At 39.2% G+C, this 19,921-nt stretch overlaps 1 protein-coding gene across 1 annotated transcript in view; it reads left to right on the top strand.

The window, feature by feature from the left end:
• KLHL32 (kelch like family member 32) overlaps window positions 1-19,921 on the top strand; it is a 217,725-nt gene that overhangs the window by 34,348 nt on the left and 163,456 nt on the right. The window contains exons 2-3 of the mRNA XM_055433048.2: window positions 10,971-11,058; window positions 19,334-19,514. Of these exons, the coding sequence (XP_055289023.1) occupies window positions 11,036-11,058; window positions 19,334-19,514 (204 nt within the window). The 5' untranslated portion in view covers window positions 10,971-11,035. The remainder of the gene's footprint in view (window positions 1-10,970; window positions 11,059-19,333; window positions 19,515-19,921) is intronic.

Genomic DNA, 19,921 nt, shown 5'->3' with positions numbered 1-19,921 from the left:
GCCAGTATAAAGAAAGCCCTCTTCAGATTCTCATTGAAAAGGATGCTGTATAATGAATGTCCTGAGCAGTGTCTTCCAGGGATCTTTCCAGGGTTATTACAGCACCTTCTTTAGACTTTTATTCACCTTATGCTTTAGTATGTTGAGTGGCAATAATTTGAAGGTACAGATGAGGAGGTGTGATAGGGTTGAAGTCTAGCAGTTTTTACTCTGGCGTTATTTAATGATGACAGCTAGAACTTTCATTGATTTTATGTTCTCAGCATTGTTCTTAATATTTATTTATATTGGCTTCTTAAACCTCTGTAACTATGCTGTGAGGTAGATAGTGTTATTAACATCATTTTATAGAAAGAGGAAACAGACACAGAAGGGTTACATCCTAGTCCAAGGGCCTATTGCTAGTGGGCTGAGAGTTGAAACCAGACAGTTTCATGATAATATTTGCACCATTAATCCTTGTGCTAAATGCCTTTCTGAAGCTGAAGACCATATTTTAGAGGGTCCACAAGAGAAATGTTTATGCTGAATATTTTCCAGAAAATTATCTCTGATACCTGACATCTTGGAAATTATTGACCATTTATGAAAGAAATTTTTGCTTACTGGAAATCCCTGGAGTCCAGCTGTTGTGCGTTGATCATTCAGATGGCAACACAGCCTGCGACAGGGGTGTGAACTCTAGTCAGACTTTGCTAGGTTCTTAATCCCAGCTCTGTCACTTTCTAACTCACTGACCTTGGGACAGTTAACTTCCTATTTACCTAAAACTTGATGTTGGATTGATATTCTCTGCTTGGTAGATTCCTAGAGGTGGCATTCTTAGCAGTTTCCCCAGAGAGACTCAAAGTTCTTGTTGTTTTTAATGGTATGTGGATAAAAAGTATTTAGCTAAGACATTAAATAGATCCTGGGACTTAAAATTTTGGTGATGTCAGTGGGAAAGTCTGTTTTTCTCTTCTACAGAATTATTGAAACCATAGGATACAATTATGGTGTGCTTTCTTCATGAAATAAAAATGGTGATTTTGTTTTACTTATAGTATATAGCTGTATATGTATATCCTGTAAGAGGCAGAATATCACCAAAGGGCAATAACGTCTTCATTAGAAAATACACTTAAAAACTGTGTGATCTTAGATTTGACGCATTGGGAGAGTTAGGATTGATAAAGGATTCTGCTTCAGTCATTGTGAAATACCAAGCATGATGGATTTGACAGTCTTCCCCCCCTTCCCCGACCTCCCCCACACTCTTCTCTCTGAGATTTGTCCTCCCACTTGTTGAGCCCACCCAAGCCTATTGACTGAGCCAAGAAAACAGACTCCACTCTCCTCCTCCTCTTCTGACTCATGCCAAAAAATCAGGGAGCAATTCAAAACATGTCTCAAATCACAAAACATCATGTGGAAAACTTTCTTGTCTGACTTTGGAATATTCTCTCATATTCTTTTGTCATTAGTGACATTCTCGATGAACTTCGTTTCTTCAGCCATCTCCCTGACCACTCAGAGCAGACATGCATCAACTGTCACGTCACATCGTTTTGTTCAGTGTTGCCCCAAAGTTTTAAAGTCACATTAATTTTTAAATGAAATTTGGATTTCTTTCTGGTTTTGATATCTTGGTTAAGATTATGTGCATATTCTGTAAAAGACTTGTAGTGCCTTTTTAATGACAGAGAAAAGTGTTTTTGGAGATGTTTGGAACTTCTGCATTTGTGATAAAACTGCATTAACTTCCTGAACAATAACTATTTTATAAACAATTCATTTTTTACCAAGTCTTCTGGGAACAAAATTCCTTCTTACATAGAGATCAGCGGGACAAGGTCCCTACCCCTGTAATTCATAAAGATATCAGTTAAGGTGCAGCTCAACTCAGCTGAAGGAACTTAACCTCATGCCCACGTCCTTTCTTCTACTTTACATCTCTTTTGTAAAAGAAAATTATGCTTTAAAAAGCAATAGCTTTTATCACTTGTCATTTTAGAAAAAAAAAAGACATTTTGTTTTACAAAGTCATTGTAATCTTACTCTTTTACATGCTGTCCTGGCATATGGTAAAAGCAGTTTAAATGTTGAATGAGTGAGAGAGAAGATGCTTAGTGAATAGTTATAGTAGATTCTTTGTTATTCAAACCTGGTCAGATCTCTGTTTTCATGAAAAACCAAATCCTGTGTCTGAGAGAATTAGCATATTTATTATGAGATGAGAAGTGCAACACACTCAAAGACATGGGGGCTTCTGTTATACTCTTGTAAAATAAGAACCCTATGCAGCTAGAGATGCAGGATAGCTTGCTGATTAATAGAGTGGGTCTGGATACAGACTGCTTCCCAGGTGGTGCTAGTGGTCTCTGCCAGTACGGAGATGCGGGTTTGATCCCTGGGTCAGGAAGATCCCCTAGAATAGGAAATGGCAACCCACTCCAGTATTCTTGCCTGGAAAATTCCATGGGCAGAGGAGCCTGGGGGGCAGCAGTCCACAGGGCTGCAAAGATTCAGACCTGACTGAGCACTAGTACTCGGATGTAGTCTACCTTCCTAGGTTTTCACCCTAGCTCCCATACTGGTTGTGTCACCTTCCTGAAGTTACTTAATTTCTCTACACTCTGATTTCCTAATCAGGAAAATAGGCATAAAATAGGACTTACCAAAAGGGCTTCCTGTTAAAGATGGCAGACTGAACACGTGTCTACATTGCATCTTCGGCTGGTTCAGAGTTCTTATTTTACGAGAGTATAACTTAGAAACCTCCTTACATTTCAGTGTGTTGTATTTTTCATCTGGAAAGCCGCCTCCTCTCTCTCTGCATCTTTCAGTGCTCCTCCACTTACCTTCCTCCACTATGCTAACCAACATCCAGCTTGCCTTTGGTAGGGCAATATGGTACAGCAGAATGTAACAGATGGATTTGAGTCTCAGCTTTACCAGTTCCCAGTTGTTTTTTTTTTAAACCTCAAGCATTTTAGCTTGCTGGGCCTCTGCTTTTTCTTTGGAAAAAATGGGTCCATAATTCTTATAATGCTTGGTCAATGTAAGAACTGTATGTAATATTGCATGTAATCCCAGCCTCTTTATTTAAGTACTTGAACTGTGGTGCTTCACCAGTTTTAATGCTTTTTGCACATGTGAGATACATATCAGCTTTTCAGTACATCAACAATCAATTTAAAGTACAGCTTCAATTTTAGAAATTGTAAAATGAGAGGAAATTGTGAATCTCCCAGCTGAAGAAAATGCAGAATGTCTTGTACTCTTAGGGTGAAGCTAATGTGGATATTATGCCTTGGCGCTAGTGGTAAGGAACCCTCCTGCAAGTGGAGGAGACATAAGAGACACAGATTCGATCCCTGCATCAGGAAGATCCCCTGGAGGAGGACTTGGCAACCCACTCCGGTAGTCTTGCCTGGAGACTCATGAACAGAGGAGCCTGGTGGCCTACAGTCCATGGGGTCACAAAGAGTTGGACGTGACTGAAGCTACTTCGCCTTCTATGTGGATGTTATCCCTTTCTTAAAGGTTATAAACTATTTGAAGGACAGAGACCATTTTTAATTCTTTTGTGTCTGTCATCACATCTTGTTCAGTGATTGCTGGAAATATATTAAGCCTTTAGTAGATACTTGAATGAATGACGAGTCCATGTTTTAAAATTTAATGGTAAAACTTTCTCTGTTTGAAAATGGGAGATTGGTTTACGTCTAGATCATGTGTTAGAAGACTGTGAATTGAATATTTTCTGTTTGCTAGAAGGCAGTCATTAATAAGAAGAATGTTCGTTGTCTGAATAATAACTTTTTCAAACAGATTTTTTAATGAAATAAAATAATTATATAAATGTAGCATATTGTTTTTTCCATACAATAATATTTTTGTCATACAAATATTTTTATATATTCAAGATCTACATTTTACCATCTACAGAGATGCAAATAGTTGGTTTAATTTTCAGTGGTCTGAGAACTAAAAGAAATTGTTTAATGAAAAAGTTTTCATGGCAACATTTTTAAAAAGCACATTAGGATGTTATAATTGCAGGTTAGGTTATTTTGACAAGACTGTGTAACTGATCTAAGCATTTTATGTTTCTATTCACAGAGGAGTGATGGAGCTAAAAATTAAAAGAACTGGAAAGGGGTGTTAATGTGACTGGAAGAACTGACTTAAACGTTCTATTTTATTTTGGTTCACAAGGTCTCCAGCTATATTCATGAGGGTGACTGCACATTCATCCTTGTTCTCATTAGAGGAATTTTTAATATTCAGTGCAGCATTTCCTTTTAGGGCATGCATTTTGATAGTATGGGCTTCACAGGTGGTTCAGTGGTAAAGAATCCACCTGCCATTGCAGGAGATCTGGATTCAATCCCTGATCTGGGAAGATCTCCTGGAGAGGGAAATGGCAACCTACTCCAGTATTCTTGTCTGGGAAATACCATGAGGAGCCTGGTGGGCTACAGTACAGTCCATGGGTTTGCAGAAGAGTCAGACATAAGTGAGTAACTTAACAAGAACATTTTGATAACATTCACTAAAACATTGTGATTTAATACATGCAAAACAGGGATACATTATACTTTTGCTTTTTTTACTTTGGGGGATTTTGTGAGAATAATAGTAGTCCCAGGGGATCAAGATAGTGAGCAAGATAGATATGGATCCTGCCTATGTAGACAGGATGATCAAATTATTTGTGATCAAAACTGGAAAACCACAGAGAATAAATGGGGGTGCAATTAGTAATTACACTGGGACAATAAACAAAACTATGGCTATTCCAAAATGGCTCATTCTCCTTAAAGAGCTCACTGTCTTGGGGTGGGGCTAGGAGTAGAAATGAGTCTAAGCCAATAGCTTCTAACCCTTCCCCATACGAGTAATGATATAGAGTGCTAATTATGCTGTGTGTTTGGATGTATAGGTGTTATTGGAGCTCATAGAAAAGTAAGGAACTGGGACCTTGGGGAGTTTTAGGGAAGGCTTCCCAGAGGAGGTGACCTCTGGGACTTGCAGGATGAATAGGAGCTAACTAGGTAAAAAGGACATGGGAAGTTCTGGACAGAGAAGATGGTTGGTACCAGTATCCTGAAGGGAGAGAATAGCTCAGTGTGGATAAGTGAATCTGCATGATAGATGCTATATCATACTGCTGCTGCTAAGTTGCTTCAGTTGTGTCTGACTCTGTGCGACCCCATGGACTGCAGCCTACCAGGCTCCACCATCCATGGGATTTTCCAGGCAAGAGTACTGGAGTGGGGTGCCATTGCCTTCTCCTGTATCATACTGGATGCTTTCAAATATGTAAAATGTGGAATAGAATAGTATAGAAGACCTAGAAACTCTACTGCATGAGCTTTCATAGATTCCATGGATATTGGCTCTCCTTTCCTAACTAGATACATGTGGTTTCCTATCACCCTATTCAAAACAATTGATGATTTGATGTGTCCCATAATTTTAAAGGGATTTGTTTTCTCCCTATTACGAATATCTATTTATCTGGAATTATTGTGCTGGGTCAGTTTATACTAGCTTTGTGTCCTGGTGACCTTTAGTGAAATCCAGCTATGAAAAGATATTTATTTAACTTTTTGTTTCTTGATGTTTTTCCCTCTCTCATAGGATAATAAATACTCAATATATCATTATATACCTATTTATGGCTTATATTGTTAAGAAGATCTTACTGACTCTATTTCTTCTTTAATTTTCATATGCTCTATATATTTTTATTTTAGTGTGACTTCAAAAGTAGTAGTTTTATGGTTTATAATAAAACTTGGAATTAGAGCAGAATAATTAAGAGTACAAACTTTGGAGTCAAAACAGTTTTGATCCCCGAGACTACCAATTTCTAGTCCTGTGCCTTTTGTGAATTACTTATACCCCTGGGTTCTTTATCAATAAAATGAAAATGATATCATCCACATTAGGTTGTTGTGAGTATTAAATGAGATCATGCATATGAAGTACCTCTTATTGTAAGAGCAATCAAAGAAAACATTTGACTTGTGGTAGTAGGTAAAGTTTGAACATTCTTTGGCATTGCCTTTCTTTGGGATTGGAATGAAAACTGACCTTTTCCAGTCCTGTGGCCACTGCTGAGTTTTCCAAATTTGCTAGCATATTGAGTGCAGCACTTTCACAGCATCATCTTTCAGGATTTGAAATAGCTCAACTGGAATTCCATCACCTCCACTAGCTTTGTTTGTAGTGATGCTTCCTAAGGCCCACTTGACTTCACATTCCAGGATGTCTGGCTCTAGGTGAGTGATCACACCATTGTAGTTATCTGGGTCATGAATATCTTTTTTGTATAGTTCTGTGTCTTGTTGCCACCTCTTCTTAATAGCTTCTGCTTCTGTTAGGTCCATTCCATTTCTGTCCTTAGTTGTGCCCATCTTTGCATGAAATGTTCTCTTGGTATCTCTAATTTTCTTGAAGAGATCTCTAGTCTTTCCCATTCTATTATTTTCCTCTATTTCTTTGCATTGATCACTGAGGAAGGCTTTCTTATCTTTCCCTGCTGTTCTTTGGAACTCTGCATTCAGATTCTTATATCTTTCCTTTTCTCCTTTGCTTTTTGCTTCTCTTCTTTTCTCAGCTATACAACCATTTTGCCTTTTCGCGTTTCTTTTTCTTGGGGATGGTCTTGATCAACAAACTTTCCCTGATGCTGGGAAATACTGAAGATGGAAGGAGAAGGGGATGACAGAGGATGAGATGGTTGGATGGTATCATTAACTCGATAGACATGAGTTTGAATAAGCTCTGGGAGTTGGTGATGGACAAGGGAACTGGTGTGCTGAAGTCCACAGGGTCGCAGAGTTGAACACGACTGAGCAACTGAACTGAATAGGTAAAGTGATTATTATTTATAATTTTAAGTTAAAACAAAATAGCAGATATTTAATAGAAAGGCTTTAACATTATGATCTCAGGAATAAAGCCTGAATGATTATCTTTTATAGATTAAAAGCATTGTAGGGTTTTGTAAGAATGGGACAGTTGTGTTCTTTTGGCCTAAATTTCTATTCAGTTGGTAAACTGTGCTCTAATCACACATTGAATTTTTTCCTGTTAGAATTAAGTCATCTCAACGTCTTTTTTGTTTGGAGTAAGAGCTTAGATGTTTTTACCCACTGAAAGGGCAAGCATCCTTGTTACCTTCAGGAATTATGTTCCATGCAGGAAAGTATACCAGTGGCATACCTTGAATGTTTACCTTTCAAACTAAAGGGATTCCGATGCTGGGAAGGATTGGGGGCGGGAGGAGAAGGGAACGACAGAGAATGAGATGGCTGGATGGCATCACCGACTCGATGGACATGAGTTTGAGTGAACTCCGGGAGTTGGTGATGGATAGGGAGGCCTGGCGTACTGCGCTTCACGGGGTCTCAAAGAGTTGGACACGACTGAGCGACTGAACTGACTGACTGACTGGTATTAAAAATATACCAATTTATGAAATAATCAGAATTAAAGATAAACTATCATATGCAATACATAATCTAATGATACTATAAAATATATGTAGTAAAATATAAGCAATATTAGTAAATACTAAATAACAGTAATTTTCAGGGATTGATTCATCCTTTAACTCATTTTAACTCCTAGCCTTTAAAATGGTGTTCATTTCACTAAACATTGTAGAATGGAACAGATTGTAGTTAGATAATTTCTGAAGAGAACTAATTTAGTGAGTTGGTCTCCAAACAATAAAGGGATTTATCTTGAGATTTTTAATTGCTGTATTTGGAATGTCTGAAAAATATCAATAAAGTGTGTCCTTTAATTTTGGATTATTGTTCTATATTCACCTAGTTATTGGGAGCATTTTAAAATATTTCTTGCTTTTAGGTATACTATTTTCAGTAATTAAAAAAGCAAGAAATAAGCAAGAGTACTGGAATGGGTTGCCATTTCCTTCTCCGGAGGATCTTCCCAACCCAGGGATCGAACCTGGGTCTCACAAATTACAGGCAGATGCTTTACCATCTGAGCCACCAGGGAAGCCCTAGTTATTGGGAGCATTTTAAAATATTAGAATTTCAGAGAGATTAAGGTTTTTTCACGTCTCTATAATAATAAATATTCTTATGCCATCTTAAAGTGACTATCTCTGTAGTTTTTGTGTTAGGCAATAAGAACCTGCAGTTTATAACCTAGTTTATGAAAGGAATCTGTAGCAGTGATAGGTGCTAGGAAAGTCTCTAAGCTAGTTAAACAACGTGTCGTGAACTATTCTGACCCTCTTTATTGCTCAGTTGTAGTGAATTAATTGAAAATGATACTCATTTTTAGATTTGTCAAAACTTAGAAATAAATGAAAAGTATAGGTCTACTATTTTCAGTAATTAAAAAAGCAAGAAATAAGTATGAATATATGAAATGTTTGAAACAACCTGATGTTCCACAACAGTGAAATGAATCCTCAGCAAATTATGATGTATTTATGTGAATTAGTATAGTTTGAAGGTTTGGATACAGTGTAACAAATACTGTATTTTAGATTGGAAATCATAGATCTCTCTTTTATAAAATTAGCAGAAATAGGCACAGCTTTACATATTTCTTTCATGTCTTTTTACACTGTTTTTGCTTTTCAAAATGAAACTTAGAAGAGAGCCTGTTTAAGATGATTCAAATTGGAATTAATTTTGATACTTGGGTATATTAGAAAATGATAGCTAGACTTTCTGGAGAAGGCAATGGCAACCCACTTCAGTACTCTTGCCTGGAAAATCCCATGGATGGAGGAGCCTGATAGGCTGCAGTCCATGGGGTCGCAAAAAGTTGGACACGACTGAGCGACTTCACTTTCACTTTTCACTTTCACACGTTGGAGAAGGAAATGACAACCCACTCGTGTTCTTGCCTGGAGAATCCCAGGGACAGGGGAGCCTGATGGGCTGCCGTCTATGGGGTCGCACAGAGTTGGACATTACTGAAGCGACTTAGCAGCAGCAGCAGCTAGACCTTCTAATGAGAGTTGTAAAACATAGTCATGGATTCAGTGTTTATACATGTAAATATATGTTTTTTATATTTTCTTTTTCTGAGTCTTTTCCATGATAAGTATTATAAGATACTGAATATAATTCCTTGTTCTATATTGTAAATCATTGTTTATCTATTTTGTATATAGTTGTGTATATCTGTTAATTCCATGCACCTAACAATGGCAAGCCACTCCAGTACTCTTGCCTAGAAAATCCCGTGGACAGAGGAGCCTGGTAGGCTGTGGTCCATGGGGTCGCTACAAGTCTGACATGACTGAGCGACTTCACTTTGGAGAAGGAAATGGCAACCCACTCCAGTGTTCTTGCCTGGAGAATCCCAGGAATGGGGGGAGCCTGGAGGGCTGCCGTCTATGGGGTCACACAGAGTCGGACATGACTGAAGTGACTTAACAGCAGCAGCAATTTATCCCCACTTCCACTTTGGTAATGGTAAGCTTGTTTTCTGTGTCTCTGTGAACCTGTTTCTATTTTGTAAATAAATCCATTCATATTGTTTTTTCAGATTCTACTTATAAGTGATATCATAGAATATTTGTCTTTCTCTGACTTTACTTAGTATAGTGATCTCAGAGTCCATCCATGATGCTGCAAATGACAAAATGTTTTTCATTTTTATGGCTGAGTAATATTCTTTTATATACATAGACGTATATACATATATATGTATATATATATATACACACACACACTCTACATCTTATTTATCCATTCATCTGTTGATGGACCCTTAGGTTGCTTTCATGTCTTAGCTGTTATAAGTAGTGCTGCTATGAACATTGGGGTACATGTATCTTTTTGAATTAGAGTTTTAGTATTTGTTTTAGTATTTTAAGGAATCGCCATACTGTTTTGCATAGTGGTTGCACCAATTTACATTCCCATCAATGGTATAGAAGTGTTCTCTTTTCTCCACACCCTCTCCAGCATATACTATTTGTAGACCTTTTGATGCTGTCCCTTCTGACAGATGTGAGATGTCAGACAGGTACCTCATTGTAGTTTTGATTTGCATTACTCAAATAATTAGCAGTGTTGAGCATGTCTCATGTCTCTGTTGGCCATCTGTGTCTCTTCTTTGAAAAAATGGCAGTTTCTGCCCATTTTGGATTGGTTGTTTGTCTTTTTGATATCGAACTGTATGAACTGTTCATATATTTTGGAAATTAAGCCCTTGTCACATTGTTTGCAAATATTAATATTTTCTCTTAGTCCGAAGGTTGTCTTTTTATTTTGTTTATGGTGTCCTTTCTGTGCAAAAGATTGTTTGATTAGGTCCCATGTGTTTGTTTTTTGCTTTTATTTCTATAATGAGTGTTTGGAAAGCTGGACTGCCACATGTATATTAGTAAAGTTAAAACACTCCCTCACTCCATAAGCAAAAAGAAACTCAAAATGGGTTAAAGACTGTGTCCATGGATTTCTCCAGGCAAGACTACTGGAGTGGGTTGCCTTTTCCTTCTCCAGGGGATCTTCCAGACCCAGAGATTGAATCTGGGTCTCCTGCATTGCAGGCAGATTATTTACCTTTTGAGCCACCAGGGAAGGCCCTAAACATAAGACATGACACCATAAAACTCCTAGAAGAGAACATAGGTAAAATCTTCTTTGACATAAATCATAACAATATTTTTTCAAATCTTAATTTTTCCCTCTGGCCATCTGATGTTTTAATTTTTAATGTAACTCTTTAGCTACTTTTGGTTCTCAGATTTTAATTTTTAGTCCTTGAAATTCTAATAAGGTGAAAAAACTTTAAAACTTACAAGCATTCTGAAACATTGCCTATCACAAGAGCATTCAGTCAGATTGTTGTATCTTGTCTATCAAACTCTTCAAGATTCTAAAATATTAGCATCATGAAGGCCCAGAGTATGTTTGTTTTTTTTCTTTTTTTTGCATTTAAGTCACTGTGCTTTTCTTTCTTGTCTTTTCATTTAGCTGGAATGCTTGCCGACTCCTCTGCGACCTTCTAAGGCTGAGACCCTGAGGAACCCAGCTGGAGAATGCCGTCTGAACGCTTCCTCAGGTGGGCACTGTAGGATACATCTTGGCTTGGGGTAGTGAGCCTTGTGTGACTTGAAATCCTCCTGCTGTAATATCTGGGACCGAGCACAGGGAAGGCACTGAACAAGTATTGAAAGAATTAAAGCAAATCAGTCTGTGAGTGTGTGTGAATTTAGTTTGGTAGCACAAGGGCTAACCACTAAGATGTAATTACTGCCCAAACTTAGATATGTTTAATGGTTAAGTATTTCAAAGAATACTTTTTATCTTTTTTATGCTTTTATCTTTTCTTTATTTAGGATGCTAATTCCCTCAAACTAACGGTATACATCCATAAAGATACATGATGTAATAAATAATCAGAAAACCACATATACATGACTGTTGTCCCTTTTAAAGCAATCATTTGACATGTAATCAGTATAAACATATTAATGAGATGTTTTTGCATTCTTTTATTTCATACTGTGTCTTTGACATCCAGTGTACATTTTCCACTTAGAGCCCATCTCAATTTGGACTGCCCACGTTTTACTCAGTAGCCACATGTAGCTGTGGCTATTATATTGGACAGTGCAGCTTTAAGGAGTTCCCCAGAGGAAAGGGTATTGGGGTTGCCTTGCCGAAGCCAGGTCACCCTCTGCGCTCACTGGCGAATTTCAAGGTGGCAGTATTGCTTCCATAGAGACCTTTCCCAATTTTAGGATGACCTTCAAACCTGTATACCCTTGGAAAATGTGGCTCCTGTCTTATGTTTTGTTTGCTTATTTAGTATTTTAGGAAGTTTTAGGAATATGTTTTTCCTTCCTTCTTTATCCATTCCTCTGTCGATGGATGTTTAGATTGCTTCCATGTTTTGCTGTTGTAATCTGTGCTGCAGTGAACATTGGGGTGCACGTATCCTTTCTGATCATGTTTTTTTTCCAGATATATGCCCAGGAGTGGGATTGCAGGGACATATGGTAGCTCTGTTTTTAGTTTTTTAAGGAACCTTCCATACTGTGCTCTATAGTATTCTGTACCAGTTTATATTCACACCAACAATTTAGAAGGGTTCCCTGTTCTCCACACCCTCTCCAGTATTTTTTGTTTGTGGATTTTATTATGATAGTCATTCTGGCTAGTGTAAGGTGATATCTCATTGAAGTTTGATTTGCATTTCTCTGATAATTATCAGTAGTGACCATCCTTTCATGTGCCTCTTGGCCATCTGTATGTGTTCTTTGAAGAAGTATCCGTTTAGGTCTTCTCTCTGACGTCATTTTTGGTTGGCACCAGGCTTGGAGATGCTATTGTCATTAGTGAGTAGAGGCCAGGGATCCTTCTAAACATCTTACAGTGCTCAGGATAATGCTCATAGCAAAAAATGTCAGAATGTCAATTTCACTGGGGTTGAGAAACCCTGCTCTAGATCTGGCATCCAACCAATATAGAACATGGAAGGAGACCATGGTATTGGTCTGCCACCACTAAGCAAAGTGCTTTATTTCTGGCTACCACGATCCATGTGGATTTTTCTCCAAATTTTTCTTTACTTTAAATTTGCCATCTCTGACAAACTCTGATCCCACTGCCATCTGTCCGCCATAGCACCATCATCTCTGTGATGGACTTTCCTTCACTGCTGCAACACAGACCTTCCTTTCCACCCCTTTCTAACTTTCCCTGTGCCCTGTGGAGCTGTGCACCGGGGTCTTGTGTGTGCCCCGCTGTGTCATCTCCCTCACGCTTTGCCGCTTTGAGCCCCTCCTGCCTTCACTGGGCCCTCTCTTTGTCTGGGGCACCACTTGTTTTGTAGCTCTCTCAAGTGCTGGCCTTATGTTCTGAGTTCTCACGTACTTTGGACTTTGAGCTTGTTGTCAACCTGGACACAGTTTTGCTTCTCAGTCTTTACTCCTTATATTGGTTGTCTGACAAAACGACAACAAAGACGGGCTCTTCTGGAGGTGGCGCTCTTCAACTCTTCCATCCTCTCCTCCTCCCCACGCCAGCAGGGTGACTTCCTCTCGTTCACTGTGCCTTTGGCGTTGGGCCGACAGTCTCCTCTTCACCACAAACCCTTTACTACTTACCGGGGCCCTCCGTATTCATATGGAGAATCTGCCTGACTTGATGGCCTTGGATCTTCTACCTGCTTGTGACCTTCTCCCTCATTGAGCCACCTGCTCCCGTGGTCATGCCATGGATCTTGCATCCCCAGAAGTTGCTCACTTTCTGAAACCACTGCATCCGCCATTATTCTTGCCAGGACCTTCTCTCCTTCTAGCTTCCTGATTTACCTACCCTCACCGTGGTGGTACTTTGACCTCATGGCAGCGTCTCATTTAGTGGCCGGGCCACTCCCACCAAATCCATCAGTATTTTCCTTCTCTCATTTCCCTTCTTAACCAGTTTAGAATCTGTCGCTCTTTTTAATTCTTAATTTCTCTTGCTCTCTGCATTTGCCTGACAAAATCCCAACCCAGATGATCCTAAATATCTGTGTTTTCATGCCTCCATTGTCCAGTGGAGGTTGGTTCCACTGAATATTTAAATTCAGCAAAAAAAAAAAAACAAAGCCCTAGGTTTTAATGCGTGTTGCTGCTTCATTTATTCCTTCCCTCCTGCTACTCAGAAAGGAGTCCTTTCTCACAACTGAGCCCAGCCCTGCTTCTGTGTTTTGAATCCTGTCTTTCTTATCTTCTCAGCAGCTTTTGACTGTTGTCTCTCAAGCGTGTTCTGGAGACACAGCTGTGCTTCTGTCATTCTCTCCATCCAGATGAGTTTTGCACCTCTAGCCAAGACCTCTTTCTGAGCTTCAGATCCTGCTCTAGGCCTGTGCTTGTCCTCAGGGTTCTAGCCGTGAGTATTCTGTAGACTCAGTGTCAGGGCCTTGCTCCTTCCTGCCACAGGATCAGGGCACTTGCTGTTCCTCTGCCTGTAAAACTCTGCTCGCCCCTTTTGCCTTGGTAACTTGTTCTCATCCTTCAGCTTGCTGCCCCAGCATTACTTCATCAGAGAGGCTAGCTTATTTGATTAAAGTTTAACTACCTCACAAGACTGAGGGTTCTGTGAACAGATAAAGCGTTCATCATCTTATCTCCAGAACCTGGTACAGTACCTGGCACAGGATAGTACATGTTTGAGGGAATAAAGGAAGGAAGGAATGAAACGAGATTATCCATTTATAAATACATTCCTGTCTGCGTAGTCTTCGTTATTTCTTGGTCGTTTACTAAGCATATTGTATCTTCTTTGCTTGTTATTTTGACCCTTACTATTGGCAATGGCACCCCACTCCAGTACTCTTGCCTGGAAAATCCCATGGACAGAGGAGGCTGCAGTCCATGGGGTTGCTGAGGGTCAGACACGACTGAGAGACTTCAGTTTCACTTTTCACTTTCACGCATTGGAGAAGGAGATGGCAACCCACTCCAGTGTTCTTGCCTGGAGAATCCCAGGGACGGAGGAGCCTGGTGGGCTGCCGTCTATGGGGTCGCACAGAGTCAGACACGACTGAAGTGACTTAGCAGCAGCATTGTAAGCATTAATTTAGAAGTATTTACAAATTGTAAAGTGTTCTATTAAAAATAAATTTAAGTTCCTTGGTGGTTTTTTTTTTTTTTTTTAACAGCTTGTCCACTTCCGTGGTAAAGAATCTGCCTGCCAATGCAAGACACGTAGAGACATGGGTTCTATTCTTAGGTCAAGAAGATACCCTGGAGAAGGAAATGGCAGCCCACTCCAGTATTCATGGGGTTCTGGGAAATCCCATGGACAGAAGAGCCTGGCAGGTTACAGTCAAGGGGGTCTCAAAAGAGTCCGACATGACTAAGCAACTAAGCACCACTTAAATAAATAGGGTTCTTTTAATATTAATGTATTTAATTTGTATTAAAATATTTTGACTGTAGAATGGAAGTGATTAGGGCACAGTTTATCAACAGACTGAACTGAGATTATCATGCATAATCTTAGTTCTGTTAGGTTTTTTTGTCCAGTCCTTTTCTTTTTGGTGTAATCTGTTTAGGAAATGAGGATCTCTACAGTACTTGACTGTATTTGATATACAAGTATGCAACACTTTATTGGTAACCTTACTTGAAGACTACTTGCATATATTTTGTGTATCTAAATACTAAGTAAACATTGATATGGAAACTGACTTGAATTTTAAAATTTGAATTTCAGATATTTAAAAACCAGATAACCATTCTGCAATTTATATATTATAAACTGAGTGACCTCAGTCAAAATGTATGCTGTAAAAATGAGACTCAGAGATTTCTGTGATCAGAAATGTTCATTGTGAGTTTGAAGTAGTGGTTTGTGATAACGCAGTGCTTCCCTGTGAGTGAGCTGTACCATGTTATGAACTTCATGCTCTGCATTTGATTTTTTAATTTTTATCATCAATTTCAGAATGAAAGTTAAAGATTTAAAGTCATGAATAGTTCTGTTCCTTGAGATTCTTTTATTTATCTCCCTGTTACTGGATGCTACATTTGACCAATCAGATGGTTGCTCCCTGGCATCACTAAAAAGCAATTTCTTGCTCAGGGAGTCTGGGGCTTCCTGTGTTGTACCTGAGAGGGGCTGGGCCCTGTGAGAATCAAGAACAGCCAGACTCATCAGCAGCTTGATGGGGTATCTGAAACCATTATACGGTTCATATGGAAAGACATGAGGAGCATATCCCCAGGGAACTTGTAGACTGTCCTGTAAAACCATAGCATGAAGTATATATATCATTTAATCTTTTCAAGCAGACACATTTTTTTAAAGTGAAAGGAAACTAGTAAAATGAATTTTAACAATATATTTTATTTAACCCAATGTACTCTAGATGTTATCATTTTGACATGTAATCAGTATAAAAATACTGAGATATTTTTGCATTCTTTTCTTTAATTCTGTGTCTTTGACATCCGGTGTACATTTTCCATTCAGAGCCCATCTCAATTTGGACTGCCCACGTTTTACTCAGTAGCCACACGCAGCTAGTGGCTATTATATTGGACAATGCAGGTTTAAGGAGTTCCTCAGAGGAAAGGGTATTGGGGTTGCCTTGCCAGAGCCAGGTCACAGGTCACCCTCTGCACTCACTTGTGAATTTCAAGGTGGCAATATTGCTTCCATGGAAGACCTTTCCCAATTTTAGGATGACCTTCAAGCCTGTATACCCTCTGAAAATGTGGCTCCTGTCTTATGTTTTGTTTGCTTGTTTGTTTAGTACTTTAGGAAGTTTTAGAAAGATGTTTTTCCTTCCTTGTTTCCCAAGGAATGGCAGGGCACTGCTCTAAGTTGGTAGTTTGCTAATTTGCAGAAGTTTGATTCCAAGGAAGCCATTTGCAGGGGTATGTCTGCTCCCCACCCTAGTTCAGAGATGGTGCATAATAGTCTTTGAGTCACCTGCTCCCTGGTTTATGATTATTGGCTTTATCCTATGGACCTGTGGCCTTGCATCTGTGTTCTGTGGCTGCTTGTGCCTTCACACTTAAAGAGTTGAGGTCTTCTGCAGATTTACATCTTGAGAGTTGAGTGGAAAGTTCCCTTCAAAATACAATACAATGACTTGTTGATTAATAGGCCTTTATTTCTTGCCAAATGTTGGAGTATTTGTTTCTGCTTTTAAGAATTCCTAACATATTGGTTCCAAAACATTTGGTATCTTGTGCCAAGTGTTGCCTTAAATATTTAGCATACTGTTTTCTTTAAGCTTGAATATTTCAAGCCCAGCTGAATGATCCTGTGAAATTGTGCAGCATCCCAATTGTTTCAGAGCTGAGCCCTTTATTCTTTGCCAAATTTCAGTTTACAGCTGCTCTTTCCCTGTCAAGATTTATTCTCTGTCAGTAGATATCTGAAATGCAAACACTGGTTCAGTCTTAATAATAAGGATGTGAATTGTGGCTCTATATTTGGAAAATGAGTAAGGAAACATTATAAGGCAATTATTTTAATATATTCTCCTGTTCCACTACAAATGAAATTTCAAAATACATTTATTTAGCATTTCAGGTATATTAAAAGGGAGAAAAGTTATGAGAGTTTCACATAAATGTTCTAAGATTATCATAATTAAAATCTATTTTCTCTCTCCAAACTTAATCATTGCAAAGATAAATGTTTTTGAAGCATGATTTCAGACATTTCTTATCACTATCTCATGTTATTATGCTAATATGTATTATTTTTCAAAGACATTCTGATTTTGAGATTATGCATAATCTAAATATATAATTAATGTGACTTTGTGGGGTTTTTTCCCCCTCTAGCATAGATTTTTGAGATCTTAGATGATCATTGTTTGCCTTTGTTTCAGGTTTTTTTGTTTGTTTTATTTTTTAAGCAGAAGGACAAATGGCATTATTATATTCATGGTAATAGATTCTCAAAATGTCTACTCTTGGACCATCAGGTTTCTTATCTGTGAAAGAGATATTATTACCTGCCTCATAGTGTTGTTATGAAGATTAAATGAATTAATAATGTAAATCACTAAGAATAATTCATGAAACATAGTAAGGACTTTGTGCTTGTGAAATGTATAAAAATGTCATCCTTTTAGGAAAGATTTTTCAAAGACTGTCTTAAAGCTTATTTAGCTGATATAATACTTCTATTACTACTCTGTTCCTTCATTTCTTTGAGCCATGCTGATTAACTCCATTCTAGCCTTTGCATAGCAATATGTATAAGAGTTATTTATGCTTCCGAGCATGGTTTTCAATTACTGACTTTAAAAGTCTGCCTATAGCTAGAGATGCTAGATGAATATTTGATGACAGTAACCATTTCAAAACTCACTGCTGTATTTCAGCTGAAAATAATCCTCCCACCTTCCCACGAGAACTTACTATATCATCACCTCCTGTCAGATTTTTTTTTTCTTTCAGTAGTTCTGACGTTTCTGAGGCTCCCCAGTCAAAAATGTCCAATAAAGCTTATTGGCTGCACTCTGGCGTTTTATGGGAAGCATTTGGTTTCCTTTAAGATAGTGATTTATGCTGAACTGTAATTTATCAGCCAGCTGGCACCACAGCCCTGTCAGATAAACCAACCATGCAGGTTAGACTGGTGGTGATGCCTTGGTTCCCCTGAGCGGCTCTTTCACATTCAGAGGAAGGAACTGGACACAGGAGCTGTCAGATTGGAAGAGACAATCTCACCCATCCCTATGGCAACTTTACTCAACTTCAGGAAGAGTCCACAGGCCAGAAATAGAGCTTAATAGTTCTTGTCCCCATCTCCTCTTAGTCCAGTGCCGATTCTGAGGTTCCTAGAGGGCCATGGAAATTTTCATGTATCTAAGATGCAACTGTTTATAACTATCTACAAATTCAGTTTGCATTTGGTGTTTATTAGCATTACTTCCACACTCTTTTAGGAAGATGTGGGGTTTCACCCAGGAGTTTTGAAAGGACATGTAATGAATATTTTAGGTTAGGGTTGGCAGTGAAGGGGAAAGTTTCACAATGAATAAGTTTAGCAGTTGCGCAAAATAGAGCAGAAAATAGATGGCATCGTCATTCATAAGTACAGTGACCGCACATAGCTGCTGCAGGCTAATAACACAGATACAGTTTGCTTTCAGCCTTAAAGTTTTTCCTTACAATGGCATTTCTTTTGATGTACTCTTGGTGATGCATAATTTCCCAAGTTTAATAATAAGCTGCTACGGCTTAATTAATGGCCTTTTACATGAAGTGGTCACAGACAGCCCTTTTTTACCCTACCCAACATTTGCTTGGTTTCATCTTATTTATTAATGGAGTATTGTGTCTTGTGAGGAGACATGGTGACTCCTGTGTCTCTGATGAGTCATGTAGGTCCTGTGGATTCAGTGCTGGCCCAGTGCATGCCAGAGATCAGGTTCTGAGCTTGTGCTAACCTCACACAGGTGTTACAAAGCTAGAAAAGGAACCAGAGACTAGGAAGGGGGTCCCAGAGTGGAAGGAGTCACATGCATATGTACATACACATCCAGAGATGTGTGCTCAGCTGAACACATACTGAGGAGACGGAGGTTTACAGGCCTGCAGATATGGGCCAATACCAGACACAGATGGACACGCAACAAACACAAATTCTGAAAGAGAGGGATAGTAGGAAAGGAAGAAGTGCCGTGGGGTGAAGAAAAGAGAATTAGAGACAAAGAAAGCAGGAGGCTGCTGGAGCAAGAGATGGTGGGGCTAGGACGGCTGCACTGTCACAGGCACTGGGACCCGCATTCCCTGAGTTGCTATGAGGGAGATTGTGTGGGGGTGGCCGGGCTGCTGAGAGGAAGAACATCAACTTGCTCCCTCTCTCTACAGTATTCAAGAAACGTTGACAGGCCAGAGGCTCTGCCACTCGGAATCTCACAACGATAGCGTCCTGGCAGCACTGAATCAGCAGAGAAGTGACGGCATCCTCTGTGATGTCACCCTGATTGCCGAGGAGCAGAAATTCCATGCTCACAAGGCCGTCCTAGCGGCCTGCAGCGACTACTTCCGGGTGAGTCAAGGCAGTTTGTTATTTGTTTCTCTTAGGATATTATGCAAATAAACGGAGGATGACGGTTTTCCTGAACTGTCACATAGTTGTCAGCCAGCAGTTTACCACCATAAGTCAGTGTGGCATTGTACTGTGCCATAACAGGAGTGCGGGCTGGCGGCGGGGTACTTCTGCATTGATCAGAAGGACAGTCTGTGAAGCAGTGTATTTTTTTAAGTCCCCCAGTATATGTTGTGTGTCTGATTTTTTAATTTTCTATGGATGTTCTTGTTTTAGTGCTTTCCAACTCTCTGCTCCAGGGACAGGGGTGCAATCAGCCCCATAAGGGGTATCTATGGTTGACATGTGGGTACCTACTTCTCTGAGGATATGTTGTCTTGTTTAGTAGAACTTTAGATTTTTGTTTC

The sequence above is a fragment of the Moschus berezovskii genome, chromosome 10 (assembly GCF_049115385.1).
Source record: "Moschus berezovskii isolate FMDL1 chromosome 10, NW_MosBer_1.0, whole genome shotgun sequence".
Taxonomy (NCBI): domain Eukaryota; kingdom Metazoa; phylum Chordata; class Mammalia; order Artiodactyla; family Moschidae; genus Moschus; species Moschus berezovskii.
Note: the sequence above shows the minus strand (reverse complement) of the source record. Positions and strands in the feature narration are given on the sequence as shown.